Source organism: Trifolium pratense, linkage group LG5 (assembly GCF_020283565.1).
Source record: "Trifolium pratense cultivar HEN17-A07 linkage group LG5, ARS_RC_1.1, whole genome shotgun sequence".
Taxonomy (NCBI): domain Eukaryota; kingdom Viridiplantae; phylum Streptophyta; class Magnoliopsida; order Fabales; family Fabaceae; genus Trifolium; species Trifolium pratense.
In genome coordinates, this window is record NC_060063.1 from 18,452,113 (window position 1) to 18,478,406 (window position 26,294).

The following is a 26,294-nucleotide window of genomic DNA, read 5'->3' on the forward strand; positions in this document are numbered from 1 at the left end:
TGTCTTGTATTTATTATAGTTGTATATATTTATAATTGTTTGAGTGTAAATTAGCAAATGAGTGCACATCATTTAATAAGTTTTACCTAACTAACCTCAAATTTCCTAGTGTTAAATAAGTAAATATCAAGGATTTTTTTGTCATATTAAAAAAAGGTGCGCATTGCTAATTTACACCAACATATTTTTAGTTGATAGTAAATTAGCAACCATATCATCTACATTATGATTGTCATCTAAATTGTTTTTTATATGCAAAGCTTCTATGACAGTTCATTAAAAGATGCGCTAGGTTTCAATGCAAGATAATAAAGTATGCTTGAAACATTGACTTGTTTTGTTTTCCTCCGTACTTATTTTAACTAGTAACCGACCCGTGCGTTGCACGGGTTTGGCAGAACACTAAATATATTTCAAGCATGGATGTTGTTAATCAAATGGGTTAAGCATCGCCATATATATGTCAATCATGGATGTTGTTAATCAAGCGGGTTAAGCATAAGCACAACGAAATTAGGATAAAGTATTCAAAAGACAATAGAAATCAAGTTGGATACAAACATAAACAACATAGAACTAAAAACAAACACATTTCATCGTAAAAAGAATAGTTTGAACTCGAAACAGAGAATAGCCCACAACATAAAATGGCCACCATAATAAACCTAATCAAGTGAAGCATCACACTCAATTTTATAGTGGAGTCTTCAAAATCCGTGACATGTATAAAATTTAATTTTTGTATAAGAGCACACTCAATTTAATTTTCTCATGGGAAACAAACTTAAAAACCAAATCATAGTAAATATAAAAGTGAACCACCATATAATGGACAAATATCAATGTAGTTGACAATTTTTCCAACATTATAAACCTTATATTAAGATTTATAATTTTGCTCATTATTTCAAGTGTTGGGTGTTATCACTATGTATTATACAAAGCTGAAAAAACTAATATGACATGTTGTATTGGATTGATATGCACCACCACCCAATTATATTCACACCAAGCATGCTCCATTTTTCTCCTTTAAATGGCCCTGAAATAACCAAATCAATTAATGTAATTTCTAATAGCCATTCTTTCTTTGTGACATTTCTAAATAAGACATCATTCACAATGCTTCATCACAAAAGACTATGAGATAATTTCTACTTACAATTCAATCAAATTGTGATGATCCAAAAGACCATGGTACAATTGAAGTTGTTCGAAATCCTTAGCATATAAGCTTTGATAACCTTTATAACAAAGAAAATGGATAATCATGATGATTTAGATATAGTGATACAACTTAGCATTATTAACAAATCCAAATTAGAGTTTACCTTTGTAAAATGCATCATATGATTACTATCAAGGTACTTATTATGGACACATGAATTGTTAGACTTAAAACCAAAAAATGAAATGATTAGGGAATCTAGATTCAGGAAAAAAAAACCTTTAATATATAGGAAGAAAGTTATTATTTGAGAATATATAGGTTACTATTCCTAATTTGGGACAAATGAGTACTATATGTTACTATTTGAAAGAAAGTTACTATTTGTAATTTGGGACAAATGAGTGCTCTTTGGGACATATGAGTACTATTCAAAATATAGGTATAGGTAGGAGGAATGATTGCATGATAAGAATTTTGTGAAGGACATTATAGCAAGTTCCAAGAATATATGCAATCAATAGAATTGATAAAGAAGTCATGCTAATAGAATTCATAACAATGAAATCATTGCATCATGTGAATGACACATAAACAACTAACATATGAAAGCTGAGAAAGTAAAGGAACAAAAGACAACATGTTGTCTACAAATTTTAGGGAATAACATAGTGAAAAAAATTTAGTATAAATTGCTAAACATAAATTCAAATTAAAAAATGCTACATAAAAAAAATAGACTAATTACTTAAAAGAAAATTTAAAATATAATTTATTAATCATAAGTTACAATGATGGTAAAATTAGTGTGAATGTAGTTTTAGGAGGAGTTGGTTTACATAGGGTTGATGAATTCATCTATGAAGACACTTATTCATTGACATACATGCATGATGCCACTTGTCTCTTCACTTCTTTACACATGTCACATGAAGCAAGAAATAGAGATAATAGGTATAATCATGATATGATAGCTAGTAATAGGGATAATCATGATAGGAATAGCTAGTAATAAATACAATGATGATAGAGAAGCAATGATGGCATCATGTGATCATGTAATGAAGGTTGCATGTGATGTTAGAAAGATGTGGTAGATTAGTCATAAGTTATTAGTTTATTAATGATAAGTTACAATGATGGTAAAATTAGTGTGTGAATGTAGTTTTAGGAGGAGTTGGTTTACATAGGGTTAATGAATTCATCTATGAAGACACTTATTCATTGGCATACATGCATGATGCCACTTGTCTCTTCACTTCTTTACACATGTCACATGGAGCAAGAAATAGAGATAATAGGTATAATCATTATATGATAGCTAGTAATAGGGATAATCATGATAGGAATAGCTAGTAATAGATATAATGATAATAGAGAAGCAATAATGGCATCATATGATCATGAAAGGAAGGTTGCATGTGATGTTAGAAAGATGTGGTAGATTAATCACCTAATTATTGAATGAAGGATATCAAGATGAGATATTGAGAACATGTAAACTTGCTCACATTATTTGCAGCTTCTCAACTCCAAAGAAGCCTAAAGTAGCTAGTGTTTGGTTCACTTCATATTCATTATTTCAAAATTCATTAGTAAAACATACAAATCAAAATATGATTGGTACATTGATTGGGTTAATATATATATATGATTATAAACAAATTATTTCATCTTGCCATTTAAGAAAGTAAACAAAAAATTGGAATCAACACAATGAAGCTAAGTGAAAATATCAAAGTAAATTAAAACATTTCATATAATTGAAAACACTTTTGACAAAAGGAATCAAGATTATTCTTTTAAAATCAGTTTTTCTGCACAAACATAGCAACCACACCTTAACTTTCGCAGTTAATTAAAATACCAAACGATATCCGTTACGAGTAAACGACCACTCGTTGGAAAGATTAGGATGTCAAGATTACAGATATAATTTTTTTTTAAGTGTTAACCATCCAATTGGTCCAGTTTAACAAAAGATTGGGTATTGGTACAGAAACAGGACTGAAACTATACTCTAACTTGTAGGTAGCTTTTCTCCTACTATACTTATGGGAATTTAACATTTCCGGTGACTAAATTGTAGGAAATTTTGTCTTCTTTGTAGTGGATTAAAAATATTTAGCATATGACCTATATTCAGAGAGTTATACTAAATTTACCACATGTATGTCTACACAAATTTAACATAAATATTTCTTCTTTTACATGAACTTGCAACCTAAACATATATTGTCCATTTTAACTTATAAAATCTCTTTTGTCCATCTTCTAGGGTCTTAGGGTTTGGTATAAAAGAGAAAGAATAAAAAGAGAAGGTTGGTTTCTCTTACCTTAGTTTTTCCAACACCCAAAAGCTTGAATCTATTGAGAATTTCCTACATGCAAGAACTGAAGTTGAAGAATATAAATTTGAGAGATTGAAATTGTTTCATAAAACAAACACCAAACATAACAAAATAAGAGAAAAGGAAATTAGAGGAAATTTCTCAATCAAATTGATTTCTTTTACCTTAGTTTTTCCAACACCCAAAAACTTGAATCTAGGAGAATTTCATACATGCAAAACTGAAATTGAAAAATGTAAATTTGAGAGACCGAAATTTGTTCATAAATCTGCAGATTCATCAAATGAACTTAAACAAATAAATCAAGAAAAACATATCAATCAATAAGAAATTGCATACCCAAAAAATTCATAAAAAAAAAAAAAGAATAAAAATTGACCTTGTTGTTGACTATGATCCATCAATCTTTCTTGTGATTGTGTTTAGCCAGATCCTCAAAGGTTAAAATCTTTGATGTTGAACCCATCTTCTTTTACTGCAAAATCATAATAATCATTATTGTTATTATTAAAATTAATCAAATAACCCATTCCCAAACCAAAACACAATCTTCAATCAATAGAACAAACACCAAACAGAACAACTAAAATAAAACAAACAAAGCAGAAAATTGATAGGGGAAGAACAGACAACAACAAAAAACGAAAAAAAAATAAAGAAAGAAGCAAAACAGATCGAACCAGATGAAAGAAGCTCCGGCGGCGACGGTGGCCGGCGATGGCTCGCCGGAATCTGGGGATGGGTGGTGGTGTTCTTGTTGTTCTTCATGATGTTCATGAAGATGGTGAGAAAATAGAGAGAGATCGTAGGGAGAAAAGAGAGAAGAGAGAGAAAGAAATTTGAGAAATAAAGAAAGTAGGAGAAAAAAATATATATTAGTGATTTGTCAAACATATATGTGTCAAAAAGTGATTGGCTAGAAAATAGGATTAGGTGTCAATGTGAAGATTGAACCCTAAAATGAAATGAAAACCTAAACATGAAAACCTAGAGGTGGCAATATGTGGTTGGGCAACATGGAAAAATGTAGGATATTGATTGGGCAAGGATTTAGGGTTAAGATTTGGGGCTTGGGAAAACCACTCATCCTTTAGTATATAAAGATTTACCACAAGGGCTCAAAAAGACTACTCTAATTATATAGTATATTAAGCTTGTTTTGATCTTCTTCTTTTTTTTTTTTTTACTAAAGCTTGTTTTAATCTATTTTCGGTTTTATTTATTTAATTATAGAATAGAACACGGTAATCTATACACTAAATTAATATTAAACAGTAGTTTCATTATGTTTTCATAGAAGACTCCGATAATGAAAACTGGATCGGACCGGCCGGTTCGACCGGGAACCGGACTCGGTCCGATTTACCCAAAAAACTGCTCTACACTTAAACATGATAAAAAACTGGAATAAAACTGGGAAAATCAGACCAAACCGGCGGTTTAACTAGTTATGCAAGTCAGACCGATTTTTTTTTCTTATCTATTACTAATATATTAAAATCGATTACCACCAAAGAAGAAACCGCATAAAAGTAGGAAAAAAATTATAGAAAATTTAGTCAATAAAAAAAATTATAGAAAAAAATAAGAAGAAACCACATAAAAATAAAAATATAAAAATTAAATAAAAAACAATACTCTATAAAGAAAGAAACATAAACAATATTTTTCATTAAAAAAAGAAGAAAAAAACATGAACAAATTTTTTTTTTATAAACGAAACATAAACAATATTACTACAGAGTTTACTACTAACCATCACGAGTATCTGGAGGCAGTATATAAGGGTGAGAGTTAGGGTGGATTTGAGAAAATCGTTGAAGATTGAGAAAAAGATCAATCTGAACAGTGGAGGGGGCGGATTGGTGAAGTTTAAATACGAGAGGTTGAGTACTTTCTGTTTGATTGTGGTATACTAGGACATTCAGAAAACAAATGTGAAGTCAAATTTTCATAATTGTTTTTAGAGAAATTGAAAATCATTTGATATGATATTGAGACCCATCAAGATTAACGGTTTATGATTTTTTTATTGAATACCATTAATTTTGATGGGTTTCAATAACATATCAAATGATTTTCAATTTCTCTAAAAAAAATTATAGATGATCTATATCATATAATCTTTCAATACAACGGTAGATTTTGTAAAATTCGTTTTCATTATAGCGTTATTGGAAACTTGTGCACCATGCACAACATTAGTCACTAGTTCATGTTGGAATAAAATCAAATATAGATCCATATATTGTAGATAAAAGTACTCGATGTACATTCATATCCCATCTAACATATAATATAAACTTTTAATCCAACGATGAATTTTATAAAATTTATATCGGTTAAGACATTATTAAGAGGTGTAACATTTGGTGTCAAACTAGTTGTTGTTATTTGATCTTGACCCTAGAATTATTTAAATATTTTGTTTGGGTGTTACAGAGGCTCCCTTCATTTCTTCCGGAAAACATAGGGTTAACACACACAAAAAAAAAATTAATTGCACATCTTCAAGGAATCTAGAACTTTAACCGGAGCTTAACAAAATAATTTGTGTACAAAAAATATCACCAAGTAATAATATTTATTAATATTCTACTCTACAGGAATTGTAAATTTCGAACAAGGTAATTTACCCATTGTTTGCATTTTACGCAAAAAAATTTCATCACTGGTACGATCCACAAAACTGTTATCTATAGAAGTTGTCATGTTATATCTCTTATTTTTCTGCAAATCAATTGCATCTTCAGTTAAATAAGTTTGAATATAAATTAATATTTTAAAATTCTAATAATCATATACGCTTTATTGCTATAATTTTTTTGTTCTTTCATTGTTAGCACACTAAGAAGCCCAAAAAAATGATTAATTGCACATCTTCAAGGAATCCAGAACTTTAACTCGAGCTTAACAAAATAATTTGTGTACAAAAAATATCACCAAGTAATAATATTTATAAAGATTATATTCCGCATAAATTGTAAATTTCGAACAAGGTAATTCGGCTATTGTTCATATTTTACGCAAATTTTTCTCTACTACCAGTCCGTCCACAGAATTGTCAAGTTGTCATGTTATGTCTCTTATTTTTCTGCAAATCAATCGCATCTTCACTTAAATAAGTATGAATATAAATTAATATTTTAAAATTATAATATACGGTGACGTCTAAGGTGAGGGAGCTATTAAGTCCCTCATCGGTGGACCAGTAAACTTATACCGTTAGATGTAATTAATGACTTAAATTTATTAATATTAAACAAAGAACATGTATAATTATTCACATACAATTAAACTCATTATTTTATTTAATCTTAAAACTAACAACCACAAACTCATCTTCAACAACAATTCCACGAACTCATAAATTTCCTTTCTAATAAATCATCTCAACAAAACATTCTGAAATTGTGATGGTTTAAGCAAATCACTTTTTTAAAAATTTCCTCATTGTTTTCTCTCTCGCAGACATCGACATCTCCCATAAATTAAGGAAAACAAAACAAAATTCATTGGTCCTTCTCTCACACCTCCCACAATCCTTTTTGTTTCTCTTATTTTTTAGTCTCCAATTTCTATTTGAAAACCCTATATTTTTTCTCTGTTAACTTCAGAAAATCACCATCTTTTTAGTTTTTACTAACATATATAATATCCCATTTTTGGGATTTTTGGGAAATTTGGGATTTCTGGGAATTTTCTAGTTCACTAGAAATTGGGTTTGTGGTTGAAAATGAATCTCTCGGTTTTGTTGGGTTCTCTGGAGATAGATTGAAGAATCAATGTTGGAAGATGATGATTTATGGTTATGGTTGGATTGTGTGTGAACAATAGTTCATGTTTTTTTTTTTGTTTTTTTTTAATTTTAATAGATCTAAGCCATTGATTATATCCAATGGTAAAATATCAGTGGTCCACCGATGAGGGACTTCACAACTCCCTCACCTTAGACGGCACCATAATATACATATACGCTTTATTGCTGTAATTTTTTTTGTTCTTTCATTGTTAGCACACTAAGAAGCCCAAATACTTAATACGACACAAATACGACGATACAAAAAACTTTAAAATTTTAACATACGATACGATCATGGTACGGGAACTTTAATATACGACACGATACGGGAAACTAAAATTTTAATATCCGTATCATGAAGCATCACAAAGGTAAGTATTGGGGGTTTCCTAGTTAGCACATCACAACTAATCATTTATATATATTTTTTAAAAAATTTATGTAATTTTTTTTTGTCAAGTAGCCTAATGGTTAAAAATTTCACCTTTTATGATTGATAAGTGAGGTGTTTAAGACCTATGTATATATAATGCGATGTCTCTACCAACTTAGCTAAGCTCACGTAAACATCGTTTATATAACTTTAAAAGCACCTATGATAAAAGTTAAAAATTTGTCAAAAAAAAAGTTAAAAATTACTATTAATATAAGGATTATGATGAAAGAGAGTGACTTTTTAATTCATCTTTGTGGTATTTATGTTTTTGGAAAAAACAATTAATACAAAATTTCTTGCCAAGCTGCAATCGATTAACAATAATAAACTTATTATTTGAGAGTCCCCACCTAAAAATTTAAAGAGGTGTTATATGGACAACCATTTTTAGACAACGTATGAAACAACTAAAATATAGAAAGTAATGTGAATGTTGACACATAAATCAAGGCCAATATAAAATTATATAAAAAAAACTAAAATGAATTTGTATTAAGGGTTGTCCAAAAATTGTACCAAAATAGTTGTTAAAATATCATTTCTCAATTTAAAGAGCATTTTTCTTATTTAAACCTTTAAAAGGATTTCACATTCGAGACTAATCTTTTCTTTTGCTATTTTCTTTGCCAATGTAATTGATTTTTAATAATGATAAAATATTCATATTCATTTTCATTGAAATTGTATGTCGTATTAAGCTGATTTTTAATATAAAAAAAGATTAATTTGTATGCATTATTGATGTAAAGTTTTTTTCATTGATGTGTTGTCATATCGTTTAATGAATGTGACACATCATGTATTTTTAAACACCATACATAATGTGTTGGTATATTATTGAACATATGTGTAAAATAACTTTGACACTTACATATAAATTAAATTCTATAAAATTCTATAAATTAAATTATTGAACATATGTGTTTTCTTTCAACTTGGTCTCACATTCCCATTCAAACAAATAATTTCTCTCATCAATCCTTATATTATAAAAATATATTTATTTTCATTGAAATTGTATGTCATATTAAACTGATTTTTAATATAAAAAAGAGTTTAATTTATATGTATTGTTGTTGTAATTTTTTTTTCATTGATGTGTTGCCATATCATTTTATTAATGTATACGTTTTTAAACACTATATGTGCTGGTATATTATTGGACGTACATGTAAAATAATTGTAACACGTATAAATTAAATATTATATAAAAAAACCCTTCAAAAACTATTAATTAAAATATTTATTTGCTTAACCTTGAAACATTCATAATTTTCAAGGATTACTTTTCTTTCAACTTGGTCTCCCATTCCCATTCAAACAAATAACTTCTCTCATCAATCCTTCGAATTACACAAGAATAAAATACACAAAATAATAATAACAGATTCAGATTTGTTTCATTCGTTCCGCTTTAGATCGAGAAATGGGAGACAGTGACGTCGAAGGCGGTGCTGCCGGAGATGACGGTTTTCATTCTCCGATCGGCCGTAAATATCGTCCGGTATTGGCTAACGATCGTGCTGTTCTTGAGATGTCTTCGATAGATCCAGGATCTTCTTCCGCTTCTTCTTCTGTTTTTCCAGATCAACCTCCTAATCTCAGGTATTATTCACGCTCTTCGATCTCTTTTCATGATTTCAGTTATTTTCATTCGGTTTGGCAATCTGAAATTGAATGAATGTGATAGAATTTTAGTGATGTTTGTGCTTGGTATTGAAATTGAGTGAAATATGGTGTATTTTGTGAAGGAATTGAAGCTAGTAATTTGCAATCCGAAATTAGGTTAATGTGATAGAATTTTAGTGATGCTCATGCTTGGTATTGTTGAAATTGGGTGAAATATGGTGTTTTTGTGAAGGAAATTTAAGCTAGTAATTTGCACAATCCTAATTAGATGAATGTGAAATAATTTTAGTGATGCTGGTGTTTTTTTTTGAAGGAATTGAAGCTAGTAATTCAATTTTTTTTTATTCTGAAGAATATCTTTTAATGACTAGTGTTCATGTTGATGTTGTGTTTTTGCGAAGGAAATTGGTATTTTTGTTTTTGGTTTATTCTGAAGAATGCATTTTTTGAGTAATGTTTAACTGTTTATGTTGTTGATTGATAAGGAAAATTGAAGTTAGTTGCTTGTTATAAGTTGATTTTGTGATATTTTGGGTTTGTTTTGGAGAATGGTTTTACTGATTGGTGTAATTGTTGTTGTTAGAAAAATAAATGTAAGTAAGAGTGGAAATGGTAGTTCAGATGCTAAAGATGGGAATTCTCTTCATCAACCTCAACCTAATGGACCTCAGCAGGAATCTAAACTGGAACTCTTCGGTTTTGATTCTCTTGTCAACATTCTTGGTCTCAAAAGGTACTTCACTTGCTAGCTACACTGTGTGTGAATTGTTATTCTTTTCTGCTGTTGGATGTTTCCTTTTTCAAGTTTGCACATTACTGCTGTTATTCTTGTTTTGTGTTGAAACCCTGCACTGGTGATATGGTTTTTTCTCTACCGTTCCTATTTTTGACATTGAATAGAAACATTTAAACACCTTTTTTTTAGGTTTTTGTTTATAAAAGAAAATTAAACATAGTTTTAATTGAAAAATAGCTTTCTAAATAAAACAGACGGGTTTTAATTGTATTGTTTTTTTACCTGGGAGCAGGTCAATGTTGTTTGTCGAAATTGATTTTGGTTTAGTTTACCACATTTTTCTTTGTTCTCTTATGATACACAATTTTTATGGACTAAATCCTGTCCTTCCCCAGCATGACCGGTGAGCAAATTGCACCGCCGTCTAGTCCTAGAGATGGTGAGGATATTACAATTACTGCTGGGCTGCCAAAGGTATGCTTACTTCTCAAGTAAAAGTTACACGTCCATTCTGTTGTATCATATTTATGTGCAGTCATTGATGAATGTGTATGTGTTTATTTTCTACATACCTCCTGTCTCAAATATAAGAAGAAAAATTAATTCACGCTAATTGCATTCTCTACATTGCCCTTCATGGGAACTTGTTTCACTGAAATGAAAGAGTTATTGGAATCTAAAATAGTTGAAGGATATTTTAGGAATGAACTATGTTAAAACTTGACTATGATAGGGTGATTTTTTTTTTTTTTTTTATTGTTGATAGGGTGAAATTAGTTAAAGCTTAAAACTTGCTTAAATATTTTGAACCACGAAATATGTTTTTATATTTTATATTTGATAATATAAGGATTCATTATGAGGAAAAATATTGAAAAGATAATTTTTATTTGGTGGTGTATGGTTGCAAAACTATTATGAATCTTTTGTGATAATGGTTCATGCATATCTTGACTATTGGAACACACATATGTGGTTTTTATAATTAAAGTTCACTTACATGAGTGAAGGGCACATCATATGGGCGTTTTAAATAATTGGAATTGTTGCCGTTATACCTCTGTTGTCAAAAGCGGCGTGTCATTTTTCAGTCGGTCGCTCTCGGACGAGAAGGAGCGTCGCGAATGGAGGAAGCGGGTGATGCGGCTGGTTTCACGGGCGAGATAGCGTTGCGGGTAGGATCTGGAACGGCACATCATATGGATTAGGGGAAATGACAGTTTTCTCTGGCCATTTTCTCTTTCTCGCAATTTTCTCTCTGGCTCTCCCATCTCTCTGTGTAGTCGTCGTAGAAGAAATTAAAGAAGGATAATGAAGGTGAATGAGAAGGATTGCACAGTGAATGCGGCGTCTACTGAGTGAGAGGAGAAACTAGGTTACAATGAGTTTCTCTTGGTAAATATCGGATCTTTCATAATGGTCTAGTGATCTAACTAGGGTATTGGACTATTGGGCTAGGCCTATAGTGATCTAACACTGGGTATTTTTTTTTACCTTTTTAATGTTGGGTCTGTTTAGTTATAAATCAATTAATTTAGTTAAGTAATTATGAATTAATTACAAACACCAAAAAACAAATATCTTTAATTTTTCATTTATTTTAATACTAAATATATTTTTTTTCATACTTTCTTAGTCCTTAATTAATAATATATTTTTTAGTATTAGTGTCCGCGTCGCTAAAATAGCGCTTGCTCTGCTCCCCGCTCCCGCACAATCAACTTCTTGCAAATGCAATGTAAGGTTGCCTACACAATGGTTCAACCTTTCCCCAGGCCATACCATGGCAAAAGTTATATTACATTTTATTGCCCTTTTCTTAGACATACTTGCGAGTTGCATTACCATTCATAGTAGTCACACATGCTTGATTCTGTGATCACGATTCATGGCTCTCACTTTCACAACAAACTTCTCTTCTCACTTGATTGTGCACTCCCTCTTCCCCACACACAAATAAGAAGTTCCACATCACTGGAGCTTTTATTCCCTACAGTTTAAACCTGTGTAGCCCATCTTTCATGTTGGCAGTTCAATATAATTTTGCATCTGTTTCTGTGAATGCAAAACAAGCATGGTGGTTGTAAGTTGTAACCTGTATGTTGGATTGCACTTGATAATTTTGATTTTAATTGAGTTTTGCCATGTTTATTTTATTTTTTCAGCCTGATGCTCCCAAACTAGGTACAATGATGGGTGTATTCATTCCATGTGTTCAGAGCATTTTGGGCATCATCTACTACATTCGTTTCTCTTGGTAACTTGCATGTTGCTTTAAATCTTACCTCAAATAGTAGATTATCTTTACTTCTTTTTGGAACCAAATATTTGCATATTTAGGAGTGATATTGAAAATTCAAATATTTGCATTTAAATTTACAAATTAGTATATGAATACAACTTCATAAGAATTCCAGTTCAAATTTAAAAGATCAGAAGTAATTACTTCATTCATCAACTGTCATTTGCTTTGAGAAAACAGTCAATCACATGGAAGGTTGTCAAACTTGAAAGTCTAGGCAAGGTCCTTTTATAAGAGTCTACTTAATTAGAAAATAATATTAAAAAAATCTATACTAATATCCAAACATAGTATAATACCATTAACACATCATGAACCCAAATAGCATATTAACTATGTAAACTCCGACATATCATGCATTTGGACTAAGCGGGTATTGCATTTGCAGGTAACCTTAATTAAACCAAGTAATACCAGCATAAGTTGATTATTTGTACTTGATGCTGCATTTAAATAATTGGTTTTTTTTTTTGGTTTACCTTTTGTATATGATTGAATTGGACTACTTTATTACTTTATCATAAGTCAAGTAGCCCAAAATGAGATGTTTTCTTTTCAATAATTGTCATTATTGTAGGATTGTGGGTATGGCTGGCATAGGAGAGACATTGGTTCTTGTTGCTATGTGTGGTACTTGTACGTTCCTTACTTCAATATCACTGAGTGCTATTGCAACCAATGGTGCCATGAAGGTAAGTGTGTGAGTATGTGGAACTGCCTTTTATTGGATACGAATGCAGTCTTTACCTTTTCTAAATTTGATTGTTAAAATTAACTGCACCCACGTAATATGCTTTTTTTTTTTTTATAAATATTTTGGATTATTCCACAATTTGTTTAAACTATATTTGATAGTTAATTTGAAAATATGGAATTTCCTGTCACGTGTTGCTCACCTTATGAAGCTAGTGATTTGTGTGAAGGGAATAATGATTAAGCATTTAATGTTTGAGTATTAGGAACACTGGTGAAGAGACTGTTTGTTTCAGATTATTTAATGAATTTTTTATTTTTTTTAAAAGATATAATAACTTGTTAAGATTATTCCTCTGTTTGTTTCGGTTTTTGGAAATAATTAAAATATAAAAGGAATCAAAATATGATTATAATGAGAAACTGTTTTTAGTAGTTTCGAAGATATGGTATTAATGAGCGTAATAGTTTTTTTTTGGGTACATAATGAGCGTAATAGTTATAGATGAAAAAGTAGATTAATCAAGTGATATTCATTATTGTAGGAAAATACAAATTAGTTTTTGTTGTACACAAAAATTCCAAAGAAAAAATTCTCTACATTATTTTATCTTCAGATCACTTTTTTTAATCTCAAAATAACAGGCCAAAATTAGAGTAGTAATATCCTCCTTAAACCCATTGACTGTGGATTAGTCCCACTCCCACCTGCAAAGGATTTGAGCTCGTTGTGGTCTTCCAATATTGAAAATCTATGTGAGAGAAAATGAAAGACAAAGGGCTTGTTTGTTATAGATTTTTTCAAAATAGATTCTGGTTGTGTTACATAATTTTGAGTAAAAAAAATCTACAAAGAAATTTTTTATAAAAAAAACTTGTAATATTGGTGCTTTTTGTATTTATTGGCAAAAGCAAGAATTAAGAGATCATTTTGGTGCTTTTTGTATTTATGAGCTCCGTGCAAGGCTGACTTGCCTTCATGTAAGTCTAAGCATGGAAGTGATTGTGTATCCTCTCCCATATTTGCCAAGAGCAACTGATTCAACTGATCACTCGAATAAAAATTGTCCTTGATATAAAAGGACTGCAACCATGAAAAGAACAACTGATCTTATTGCTCCTACAACTGAATAGACCTTGTTAACTTACCTAGATCTAGATCTTCCTCATTCAGCAGTTGGGAGGAATAAGCAGGATTCCCCACAAAAGCATCAACCTTTCGTAATAGGTTCAAAACATAGCTTCCAAAGAGGGAAGTTCTTATCGTCAAATTTCTTTGAGAACATGTGGGAGAATGCCACTGCTGCTTATGCAGAAAGTTGCGACAGAGAGAAGATGAATTATTTGTGGCAGCCGAGAACTTAAAGGTGTAGGGCTCATCATCAGTGAGTTTGCCAGAGGTAGAGGTGCCATATTGAAAATTTATGTGAGAATAAATGAAAGAAAGTTGAAGAGCGAATCAAGTTTCTGTTTGGAATGAAACGATTTTCAGATACACCCTAAGTATACAGAGAGAGATGGGAGAGGGTTAACTAACCCAGACACAGTTACAACTTTCTAACTATTTAACTGACTAAACTGAAAACTGTTTATACAGTTATCAGATAAGTACCCGAAGCTAACAGCTATTGGCAGTAGACATATACAAATAATGGCCTTGTATTGTGTCCACATAGCACATACCTACCAAGTTTTCAAAGAGTCCTTCATAAAGTTTCATGTAGATTGTTTTTGGTTACCCTTTGCCTCTAATAATGATGCATAGGTTTCAGATACAACATGTATTTGATTACGGTGTTACATTATTCCTTAAAAAATTTAGGATATGATATGCTAATGATTTTTATATAAAAACATAAAAATAATAATGATATAATAGAATACTTATTAAAATTAAAACGATATAATGGAAATTTTATCAATAATTATAAATGATAATTGGTAAGAACTTGTAATATTTTTGTTACTTATATACACAGTCTCTTTTATTTTTTCAAAATTATAATGAGTATTTGATTATGAAAGTTTAAAAGGTTATAAATAAACAAGATTACAATGACACAAAGCATGTATGCTTTATGCTCAACCGGGTCAGACCGTTTTTAATTAAATATATATTTTTATATATTTTTTTAAAAAATAATACACAAAAAATAATATAATATTCATATTTCACACTATTAAAAGTTAAATTCATTCAACAAAATTTCTCATACTTTTTATTTGGTTACAAATTTTCTCAAACTTTTAAATATTCAAATGATAGAACAATTATTTACTTGTATTATTTAGTATATTTATTTGGGTTAAAAAAATAGTTATAGTTTATGATATTTTCTCTCCGGGCCCCCCATGTATCTTTTATACCCCCAATATTCCAATTTTGCCCTTGATAAAAACTTCGGTTCGCAGAAACCGAAATTTTTTCTAGTTCAAATTCAGGAAAATTTTGGTTAACAGAAACCGAATTTTTTTTTCAAGGCAAAAAAAATTCGGTTCGTAGAAACCGAAGTTTTTATTGAAGGGCAAAAAAGTAAAATCCAGAGGGTGAAAAAGAACCATGGGGGGCCTAAAGAGAAAATATCATAGTTTATACATCATGGGCCCAACGCAAGCCCACTTCACTTGTTAACCTAATGCTACTTTGTTAAGAATGAAGCAGCCATATTTCACACTAGAAGAAAATAGAAGCAGCAGCTAGTCTCCATCATCTTCATTCATATTGTTTACTTAAAAAAAAAACAGTCATCTTTAAACTACTTTTCTCTCTTGCTCTAACAATGGAGCTTCATTTTCTTATTATGGATCTCCATCTTGATAGATCTTCCCGTGTTTTATCTTTCTTCAAATTTTTCTCCTTTTCTAATTCTGACAGTTTCAACACTTCTGCGTCTTCATTCACTTTTAAGGTTTAACCAATAGTTTTAGCTTTATTTTGAGTGTATTTTATAAGGTATTTTATTTAAACCAATAGTCATCTTGTAGAAATTGAACAAAGAAGAAACAATGCATATGGAAAGCCGTATCTAATTTCTCTACCACTTCTTTTTTATCATTTCTTTGAACAAAAAAACAAAACACTGTTGAACCGCTAAAACCAAGCAAACTGCCGGTTTTCCGATTTTTTCCTGTCTTTTCGGGTTTTTAACCGGTTTTCCGATTTATACTCAGGTTCTTTTGCTGAGCGATTTTCAAGACTAACCAGACCGGATGCAGGTCCGGTTCACGGCCGAACCGGTTCGACCGGCCGGTCCGGTATAGTTGGAAAAAAAAGAAAAGATAGTGGACCTTGTAGGTTAGTCCTAAAAATAACCCTAATCCTATCAATGTATTGAGGACGATACAAGATGAAGTTTTGTTGGTCGGTACATCACAGGCCTCTTATTGGCGATTTTCCATTTGATCAACTCATCGTATGACCTGTGATGACTTCTCTTGGGTGCGATTTGACCATCTTTTCGTCAATAAATGCCATTTTCATAAATTGAGAAAAGGAGTACTGTCTGGGTTGAACATTTTTTGTTGCACACGTTGGCTGCTTCTATCTTATATTCCCTGACTAACTCTATCTGGCCTTGGAAGGAAAAAATAAAATTCCTATCGAAAAAGAGCCTTGATTTCCGCTGCTATTGCCTGAATGGAAGTTTCTGTCATTTAGTGGCAACTTCTGTTTGGAGATGGCTATTTATTTTGTTGGAAGTATTAACTGTCTATTAATTATGCTATGTGGGGCACAAAAAGGTACAGTATTTTAGCTTCAAATTTTAAAGTAAATCACAAAAATTGTGTTTGTTCTATGAGAATTTACATGTATTTAATATCTCTGTTCTTTTTATTTTTATCTCCATTCTTTTTATTTTTTATCTTGTGTTTTTTTTGCCTTTTTGTTGTATGTTTGAAAAATCTTGTAATAAAAAGTTTTTGCTAGAAAGCATTCTAAAAAAAAGTGATTTTCTGATTTTCCCTAAAAATTAAGTAAATCCATACATGCACTTAATTGTCTGCCATGTTCATTTATTAATGTAGTTAAGTCTTTCTCTTTTGTATGTTCTTCTCTAGGGTGGCGGACCATACTATCTAATAGGTCGTGCCCTTGGTCCAGAAGTTGGAGTTAGTATTGGTTTATGCTTCTTCCTTGGAAATGCAGTTGCTGGAGCTCTGTAAGTGTATAATATGAACCTTTTTTTTTACTTTAAATATTTAATGGAGATCAGACTAGTAGGATGATGAATCAAGTCTTGCCAAATTGTAGTGTCATTGTAGCTCATTATGTACTGTGCAATGGATTCTGAAGTCTCTTGTTCGTTGTTTATGATTCTAGGTATGTATTGGGAGCTGTAGAAACGTTTTTGAAAGCAGTTCCTTCTGCTGGGATTTTTAGAGGTAAATGACTAATGAATCTACAGTTTTTTTATGCAGAATTAAGTGTCTTTTATATTTTACTTATTAAATTTTTTAATACTGGCATGTTATTTCTCATTTACTGAATATTGATGTTTTTGTTCAAACGTATATCTCCTACAATTGTCCTACTAATTATTTCTGCAATAAAATTCACCTCAAGAACCATGGTGTACACTGTACACTTTTGGAATTGTATTATTGTTAGTCTTGTTAAATAGTGGTTATAGCAGCACTATAGTACCTTAGTTTGGTGGAATTTGAACCTATGGTGCCAGCACGTAGGGTCATACGATCCTATCATCCACCACCATAGTAGCGTGCTGCGATTCAAGATTTCTAGTGGTCGCCGTCGTGGTCAAGATTACGTGTTGATCGCAGGGTCGTAAATCTTTCGTGGCTACACATTTCACAATGGGCCTTAATGAAATGGGCTGTGTTACCCTTCACTCGTTCGACCTCCCTCCAAACCACGAAAAGAAAAACCGAAACCCTATGACACCATTCTCCCCCCCTCCTGCGATTCCAGTCTTCCATCCTTGTTCGCCGTTCTCTCCTCCTCCTTGTGACTCTATTTCTTCTTGTAAAGGAGTTGTGTGGTTGTATATTTGTATATCACAATGAAGGTGTGTGTAAGTCACAAACGGAGACATAAGAATCTGGAAAAATGTAGGAGACATAGGATACATTAAATAAATTAAATAAACAAAGGAGAGCTATCTAGTAGTAGAAGCCATAGAATATCCGAAGCAACACTAATCTTAATACGACAAAAATAAAAAACCATAGAATGCAGTAGCATTAGAAGCTGCTAAATGGGTAAAGTGGAAAACGGTTACAGACCTTGTTCAATTTGTAGTTCGTGAGATTGCGGTGGAAAATGAGGATCAAGTCATTAGGATTCCACTTAACAGTTCGGTTCTGTTTGAAATTAAGAACCGGTTCACCGAACCTTTAATTTGGTTTGGTTCAGTTCGAGAGATAATAGTAACAGTTCAGTTCAGTTCTTTTGAACTGCTGTTATGGTTTGTTTCGGTCCAGTTTTCTGCATAAACTGAACCATGAACAGTCCTAATTAATATTTTATGTTAAATATTAATAGAAACACCATATATTTCTTTTGTTTATTTTTACTTTTCATGCGTGTTTTTCTTTTTTCATTTTGCTTTAGGCATGCGCACAACAATTTCTTTTTCCTTTTTTTTTGCGTTGAGTGTAAGTATACTAAACAACTGTACTGTTATGCTATTTTGACAAAAAATAGGCAAGATGTTGAAGTAGGAAACTGATCATTTAAATTTCTTTTTCCTTTATTTTTTCTGCTTTGCAAGTGCAGAGACTATCACGCAAGTTAATGGTACTGCAATTGCACAACCGATAGAGAGTCCAAGTTCACATGACCTGCAAATTTATGGGATTGTTGTGACTATTGTGTTATGCTTTATTGTATTTGGAGGAGTGAAGATGATAAATCGGGTTGCACCTGCATTTCTCATACCTGTTTTATTCTCACTCATCTGCATATATTTGGGAATTCTCTTGGCAAAGGAGGATCAGCCCGCAGGTTTGTTTTATTCTCATTGTTAACTCTTCCTTCTGTAACCATTTTGTTTAGTTTCCATACTTTGGCTTCATCATAGACTCAAGTTCACATGTACTCTTTTTTTTCTTGTTTTTTTTTTCTCCGTAAGTTTTCCTAGTTTCGTAAGATTTGGTTGATTTTTAGGTGTAACAAATATTAGTTTATTTTCATAATATACTGTACTCTATAGTCTATCCAAAATAAAGGGGAGGCAGAAGTGAATGACAACCATAGGATTCCAGTATGAGCATGAAATGGAGGAATAGTTCAGCTGTACTTTTATGATAAATTTGTGACACTAGTTTAAAGGAAATTTTTTGTACGTAGCTATAAAAGATACAATTATTGTATGGAATTGACTGTTTGGCTTCAAAAAGCCGGTAAGAAAATGGGTGTCCCTAATATGAACTTGGTCCAACTACAGACCCATTGGTGAAAAGAAATTGGCTCTTACTCCCTTCATGTTTTTTTTTTTTTCGTATTTTTTTTATATAAATTTTACTTGTACTGATTTGTGCTATTGAATTTCTTTAATCCATTATTTTTTTTCCACTCTTTGCCATATTTATTTCAGAGGGAGTTACTGGGTTAAGTATGAAGACTATTAAAGAAAATTGGAGTTCAGATTACCAAAAGACTAACGATGCTGGAATTCCAGAACCTGATGGTTCTGTAACCTGGGATTTCAAGTAAGACTTTGTAGCCTTTTCTCATTTACTATCATTCTTTTATGCATTATATCTTTAAATATTTCTGCAAGAAGCCTAATTATCGATGTGCTTTGGATTTTACTTTATGTCAGCGAGTCATTTGTGGGAAAAGTCCTTCAACTTTTTTTAATTGATCTAAGTACTATATGGCGAACCTCAGCAGACATTATAATTGTATGAGTTTCATTTGACTAAATATGTACTACCTCCGCTCCTTTTATAGCTCCATTTGTAATTTTCACATTTCCCGTTTTAGTTCTTTAACAAGTGCCTTCTTGTTAGCAAGACCCTTATATACATTTCATTTCCTACCCTATTTGTTTAGAGTGTTGAATATTAATTGGACTAAATCATATTTTGCTACAGAATGCTTTAAAACAATGTATTTGATATTTGCCATCTCTTAAGAGTTTATGGATCAAGTTAATGATTTGTGTTTTACTAGGGCTCCACAAGTTTATCCAAACACTCAAGTTTCATAACTTTACAATATATTAGCATTAATACTTCCTCCGTTCCTTTTTAAGTGTCTTTTTAGAATAGTAACACCAAATTAACAAAGTGTATTTTTGCACTTTATCTTCCTATTATACCCTTATTTTAATCCACCAATAAATTCTTATTTTTTTGCACACACTTTCTCTTTCCAATAAATTTAATATATTATGTACCAAAAAAACACAAAAATTCAATATGTTATTTACCAATTTTTTTTTTAAAAAAACAAACTTTAGTTTTTCAAATATAGCAATAATTACTTTTATTGAAAAAGATAAGAGTAATTGACAATGAGTATAATTGACAAACCATACCCTTAAAATACCAAAAGAAAAGTTAAATAGGAACGCTAAATCCGACGTTAAAAGACACCTAAAAAGGAGGTAGTATAATTTAAGACCATTTCATATTTAATGCTTGTGCCTTGGGGATTAATTGTTTGACAAAAGGGTTGGTTTTGATATTGAAATGCTTTTTAATTTTTTAATTGTAATACGTTTCTGCCCCCAGTTCTTTGGTGGGCCTCTTTTTCCCAGCAGTGACAGGAATAATGGCAGGTTCTAACCGATCATCTTCTCTGAGAGATACTCAACGATCTATTCCTGTTGGAACTTTATCTGCAACTCTTGTAACTTCTTGTATGTATCTTATTTCTGTGGTAATGTTTGGCGCCATTGCCACCAGAGAGAAGCTTTTAACTGACAGGTACTTTTAGTCAAAAAGTTGTTTATGTAGCTTTTTCTTATAATATATAAGCATCAGCTCAAAATATCTACTTCCTCTGATTGTGCACCAAAGAATTGAGGCATTCTTGAATAGGCACAAGGATATAGGCACAAGCCATAGGCACACACACACACACATCATTCAAAAAAATTAAAATAGTTACATCAATTAATATAATTTTAATCATTTTTTTCTTTAATTTTCTTTTGCTTATGTGAGTGTGCCTAAGAATAATTTATCTGGGCTTGTGTCCATGTTGGTATTTCTCCAAAGAATTCACTTATGTCACCATGCACAAACCCCTTTTTATCACTTCAATTTTCCCTTTAGCGGTTAGTTTGTCAATAACTGTCTGTATCTGGCAGTTCCTTCTTGGTTTTAAGCCGCAGATTCAGTGTTACCTTTTTTTGCTTTTTCTTTTTTGGGTGGGATATTCTTATAATCATAGATGTTGATGGATATTCTACTAACTGGTTTTATTTTGATTTGGAGTTTTATGCAGGTTGCTTACAGCTACAGTTGCCTGGCCTTTTCCTTCATTAATTAAAATTGGGATTATTCTTTCAACCATGGGTGCTGCTCTTCAGAGCCTGACCGGTGCCCCACGTCTGCTTGCAGCTATAGCCAATGATGATATTTTACCTATTCTGAACTACTTTAAAGTTGCAGATGGCAGTGAGCCACATATTGCTACCCTTTTTACTGCATTCCTATGTATTGGGTGTGTCATCATTGGGAATCTTGATCTTATCACTCCAACTGTGACCATGTTTTTCCTTCTGTGTTATTCTGGTGTCAACTTATCCTGCTTCCTTCTCGATCTACTAGATGCTCCTAGTTGGCGTCCTCGGTGGAAATTTCATCATTGGAGTTTGTCGCTTCTAGGAGCATTACTTTGCGTAGGTATGCTGCTTTCCTGTGCATATTTTCATAGATTTACTGCTTCATTTGTTTCTCTATCTCCCTGTTTTATACCTAATCTGGTGAAATCTGGAAGGCTACAGCAAGGACAGAAGAAAATCCTTTTCTGTAAATGTTAATATGATTGAAATGAAGTAGAACTAAATATCAGAGATAATAGTGCTCTCAAAGCACACCATTGGTGATGCACCATATATGACACTATCAATTTTATCTATAGGCAAAAGGATGAAGTGAGAATTCCTTTGTACAGTTTATAGTATTCAACTTTATGTCTTAGTCTTGTATCTAAAAGGGAAAAGAGCTGTGTACAGCTGATATTGCCACTGTACAAATCAAATACAGTTGTGTAATACTGTATGTAATAACTACAATTAAAAACACCTTTCAATACAACTCAGTAGATGCTTATGAGTTATTACTGCTTCTGTTTCATTTTAAAGCTTGATTTTGTGGTGATCATTACCTTGTTTGCAATGCAGTGATCATGTTCCTAATCTCTTGGTCATTCACCGTGGTTTCTTTGGCCCTTGCAAGCCTTATATACAAGTACGTGAGCATCAAAGGAAAGGCTGGGGACTGGGGAGATGGTTTCAAAAGTGCTTATTTCCAACTTGCACTTCGCAGCCTTCGGTCGCTAGGAGGTATATGTCTTAAAAATTCAATCATCTATGTGTCTCAAGTAGATGATATGATACTAAATATGGTAGCTTTGTTGATTTTGAGATGATGTATGATTTGATGCCTAAGATAGATTTGGCTGAACCACTTTGATGTTCTCTTCCTTTGGAGTGACGAACCACGTCACAATAACTACCTGGTCTGCTGATGTTCTTTTCTCATCTAAGCTTAGAGGAGGTTTTATTAGAGTTGGTTAAGGTGATTTCATCACAATTGATCGGCCCATTGGCATTAATAGGCCCATTAAGAGGAAAGGGGGCGAGGTAGTTATTGAGAGTGTTAATCATTTTTTTTCTTAATTACCATTATTTCTTGTTAGGAGAATGGCTTTATTCCATCCTTAACTTTCCTTATTAGCAGTATGGTATCAGTTCATTAACAGAAGATTTATCATCGTGTTGAAGGAGTTCTACGTTTTAATTCAATACAATTTTCTGTTCCTGTTGTAGTACCTATTAACCTTACCCTCAGGGTTGGTGAAATGAGTGAATTACTGTTATGGTCCTCAAACTTTAGGGATTGGCCACAATTTGGTTCCTCAAATTTACAAAATGGCAAATTAGTCCACCAAATTGAAGATCACCGTCATTCAATGCAGTCCCTCCATCATTTAACAAAGTTAGAAAAGTTGAGTTAACACCTTTAGATCATGCTCAGTCGAAGCATGTTTTGAGAAATTTTGTTTAGGGCTTTTGTTGATATCTATTTAGCGACTCAGATTTATTAGAATTGATTGACAGATGGACTAAATTGATCGCGAGCCATCAATTTCAGGGTCTAATAAGTCATCAGTAAATTTTGGGTACCAAATTGCCCGGCTACACAATTTCAAGAACTAAAATGATGATTCACACTTGGATTTAGAGAAAAAGACAATAAGAATACCGTGAAAAATTGTTTTCTCTGCGCTTTTATGGTTTTGTAAAAAAGTGAAAGCTGAGAAAATGATATTAGTATAAAGACATTTTGTCTCTATATATATGTACATAAGGTGAGAAATTGCAGAGGATAAATTTGGTACTTGAGAAAATTGTGACTGGTTGGTTTATCCCATATTGTGTGCTGCAGAAGTTTTTAATTCTTTCTCTTGTTTTTTGATGCATCCAAGCAACAGAAGTGTGGCTTTGCTACACCATTTTTTCTCACTTCAACTCCTATCATGCGTAGTTGGGCAGAATGTGTAGCACCTACATGATTCCAACCTTGAATCACAGTACTTGAGATGGCTGTTGCTTTTCTAATATTGCATGATCATCTCTTGTTCTATTTTGTCATCTAAAGCTCGTATAATATCATACCATTTGGATAGGTCCTGTTTTCAATCATGCATAGCTGGCATTTTGTAGCACTGCCCTTTTTTTAACCTGTGCACACATCTGAATTTATTCCACTCAAGTAACTTGTTTCCACTTATGTTTGTAGCAAATCAAGTGCACCCAAAGAATTGGTATCCAATTCCGCTTGTATTTTGTCGACCCTGGGGCAAACTGCCAGAAAATGTCCCCTGTCATCCAAAACTCGCAGACTTCGCTAACTGTATGAAGAAGAAAGGTCGTGGAATGACCATATTTGTCTCTATACTAGACGGGGATTACCATGAATGTGCTGAAGAGGCCAAGACAGCTTGTAAACAACTTAGTACCTACATTGAGTACAAGAATTGTGAAGGTGTGGCCGAGATTGTTGTAGCTCCTAACATGTCTGATGGTTTTCGTGGCATCGTTCAGACAATGGGCCTTGGTAATCTTAAGCCGAACATTGTGGTGATGCGTTATCCAGAAATATGGCGCCGGGAGAACTTAACAGATATCCCTGCCACCTTTGTTGGTATAATTAATGACTGCATTGTTGCAAACAAGGCAGTAGTTATAGTGAAAGGTCTGGATGAATGGCCAAATGTGTACCAGAAGCAATATGGTACAATTGATTTGTATTGGATTGTAAGAGATGGCGGTCTCATGCTACTTCTCTCTCAATTGCTTCTTACCAAAGAGAGCTTTGAGAGTTGTAAGATTCAGGTTTTCTGTATTGCAGAAGATGATGCAGATGCAGAGGGGCTAAAAGCTGATGTTAAAAAATTCCTTTACGATCTTCGGATGCAGGCAGAAGTCTTTGTCATAACCATGAAATGGGAAGAACAAGCGGATAGTGGGTCTCCGCAAGATGAGTCATTAGACGCATTTACTAGTGCCAATCAAAGAATTGTTGATTATTTAACCCAAATGAAGGCAAGAGCAGAGAGAGAAGGTACCCCTCTTATGGCAGATGGTAAGACCGTGGTTGTGAACGAGAAGCAAGTCGAGAAGTTTTTATACACAACGCTTAAGCTGAATTCCATAATTTTGAGATACTCGAGAATGGCTGCTGTTGTGTTAGTAAGTCTTCCTCCCCCTCCATTGTGCCACCCAGCATATTTCTATATGGAGTATATGGATCTGTTGCTGGAGAATATACCAAGGATTTTGATTGTAAGAGGATATCGTAGAGATGTTGTAACTCTATTCACATAGCTTGAAATGGATTCTAGGACAGTAATCAAAATTCTACCTCACTGTTTATATTTTTGTAGCTTACATGCAAGGCTCATTCTTTGTACCAATTTTATTGATGAAGAGGATCTTTTGTATCCATCAGATAATATAGAAAGATGTGAAATTATAAATTCATTTTCTGGACTTTGTTGTAACTATTTCCTATCAGATGAGAACTGATCTTCGATATGCTCGTTTCCAAAATCTATAAGCAGAATAATGGCTATCTTTTGATAGAGTCGTTTGTTATTTTTTATTATTTGTTTCACACTATTTTTTCCAAAAACTAAAATATATTACTCCCCTCCGTCCCAAAACTTTAGTCATTTTAGAGTTTTGCACATGAGTTAAGAAATAAAAAATATGACATTTTTAATAAAGAGAAGATTTCATTTAATGACTGAGTTTTTGTAAGGGTATAAATAGTAAAATATGATTAATTGTATCTTAATTTCTTAAAAGAACTAAAGTTTTGAGATGAAAATAAAAAGTTAAAATGATCTGGTACACAAGGAGTATTTGTTGGAGAATTCAATATATAAATAGATTTTTTAAACTAAATTAGGTTTTTTATCGTATGCTATTAAGATACATGTTAACATGACACTTATTTGATTGAACTCTCAACAATTATGCCCTTATTATCTAGATTAATTGCTCTCAAGTCCCCCAAGTTTTGAAAATATCCCTTAGGATTGTTCAGAAGATATGTTTTAGAATTTGCCTGGATGGGATCCTATCTTTTGAACTTGTCCATAATTAAATTTGTCATTACATGCTCCAAACTAACCAAAACATAATCACAAAACAATGAGGCCCGACCCTGATCATCTCTTCCTTGCCCCTAAACCACCTCATCAGACATCTTTCTTCATCTTTATCTACACAGAAATTGATAGTAAACATAAATCTACCATCCATCAATTTCTGTTGTTGTAGTTAGAGATTTCCATGGCCGCCGATCTCTTGACTGTGTTCATAGTCTCCATGAGAGGCTTGATGAAACCTTAACTACTAATAGGAATAATGATGAAACCATAAAATTATTAATTCATAAATCATCGTTGGGTCTCTTTGTGCGCAGGATAACATAGTGACAGGATAGGATATAAAATAGGATAAGATAT

At 32.2% G+C, this 26,294-nt stretch overlaps 1 protein-coding gene and 1 long non-coding RNA gene across 7 annotated transcripts; one reads left to right on the forward strand and one right to left on the reverse strand.

Annotated features, from left to right (window-relative positions):
• Window positions 1-802: 802 nt before the first annotated feature.
• LOC123883679 lies at window positions 803-4,379 on the reverse strand. 5 transcript variants are annotated; one of them, XR_006800380.1, is made up of 7 exons: window positions 4,200-4,379; window positions 3,899-3,994; window positions 3,684-3,787; window positions 3,505-3,562; window positions 2,622-2,734; window positions 1,163-1,244; window positions 803-1,042 (listed from the first exon to the last, which is right to left on the reverse strand). It is a non-coding gene; the product is annotated as an uncharacterized LOC123883679 (long non-coding RNA). The 5 variants fall into 5 exon arrangements; XR_006800382.1 differs by having other exon boundaries at window positions 3,505-3,549; window positions 3,684-3,739; window positions 4,200-4,378; XR_006800377.1 differs by having other exon boundaries at window positions 3,684-3,739; window positions 4,200-4,377.
• Window positions 4,380-8,993: 4,614 nt separating this feature from the next.
• LOC123883680 (cation-chloride cotransporter 1) lies at window positions 8,994-25,311 on the forward strand. Of its 2 annotated transcripts, XM_045932583.1 has the most exons (13): window positions 8,994-9,362; window positions 9,970-10,119; window positions 10,518-10,596; window positions 12,288-12,379; window positions 13,002-13,116; window positions 17,177-17,277; window positions 17,439-17,500; window positions 18,855-19,082; window positions 19,675-19,789; window positions 20,819-21,013; window positions 21,537-21,937; window positions 22,438-22,599; window positions 24,059-25,311. In XM_045932583.1, the coding sequence occupies exons 1-13, from the start codon at window positions 9,184-9,186 to the stop codon at window positions 25,144-25,146; spliced, it is 2,967 nt and encodes a 988-aa protein (XP_045788539.1). In that variant the 5' UTR covers window positions 8,994-9,183; the 3' UTR covers window positions 25,147-25,311. The 2 variants fall into 2 exon arrangements, with proteins under 2 accessions (XP_045788539.1, XP_045788540.1); XM_045932584.1 differs by lacking the exons at window positions 8,994-9,362; window positions 9,970-10,119; window positions 10,518-10,596 and adding an exon at window positions 11,242-11,517.
• The last annotated feature ends 983 nt before the right edge of the window (window positions 25,312-26,294 follow it).

What these genes read in the sequence shown, in the direction of transcription:
- LOC123883680 (XM_045932583.1), top strand. Translation starts at nt 9,184, where the DNA reads ATGGGAGACAGTGACGTCGAAGGCGGTGCTGCCGGAGATGACGGTTTT. An exon ending in GATCAACCTCCTAATCTCAG is followed by an intron (nt 9,363 to 9,969) that starts GTATTATTCACG and finishes TGTTGTTGTTAG; the next exon opens with AAAAATAAATGTAAGTAAGA. An exon ending in AGGAGCATTACTTTGCGTAG is followed by an intron (nt 21,938 to 22,437) that starts GTATGCTGCTTT and finishes TTTGCAATGCAG; the next exon opens with TGATCATGTTCCTAATCTCT.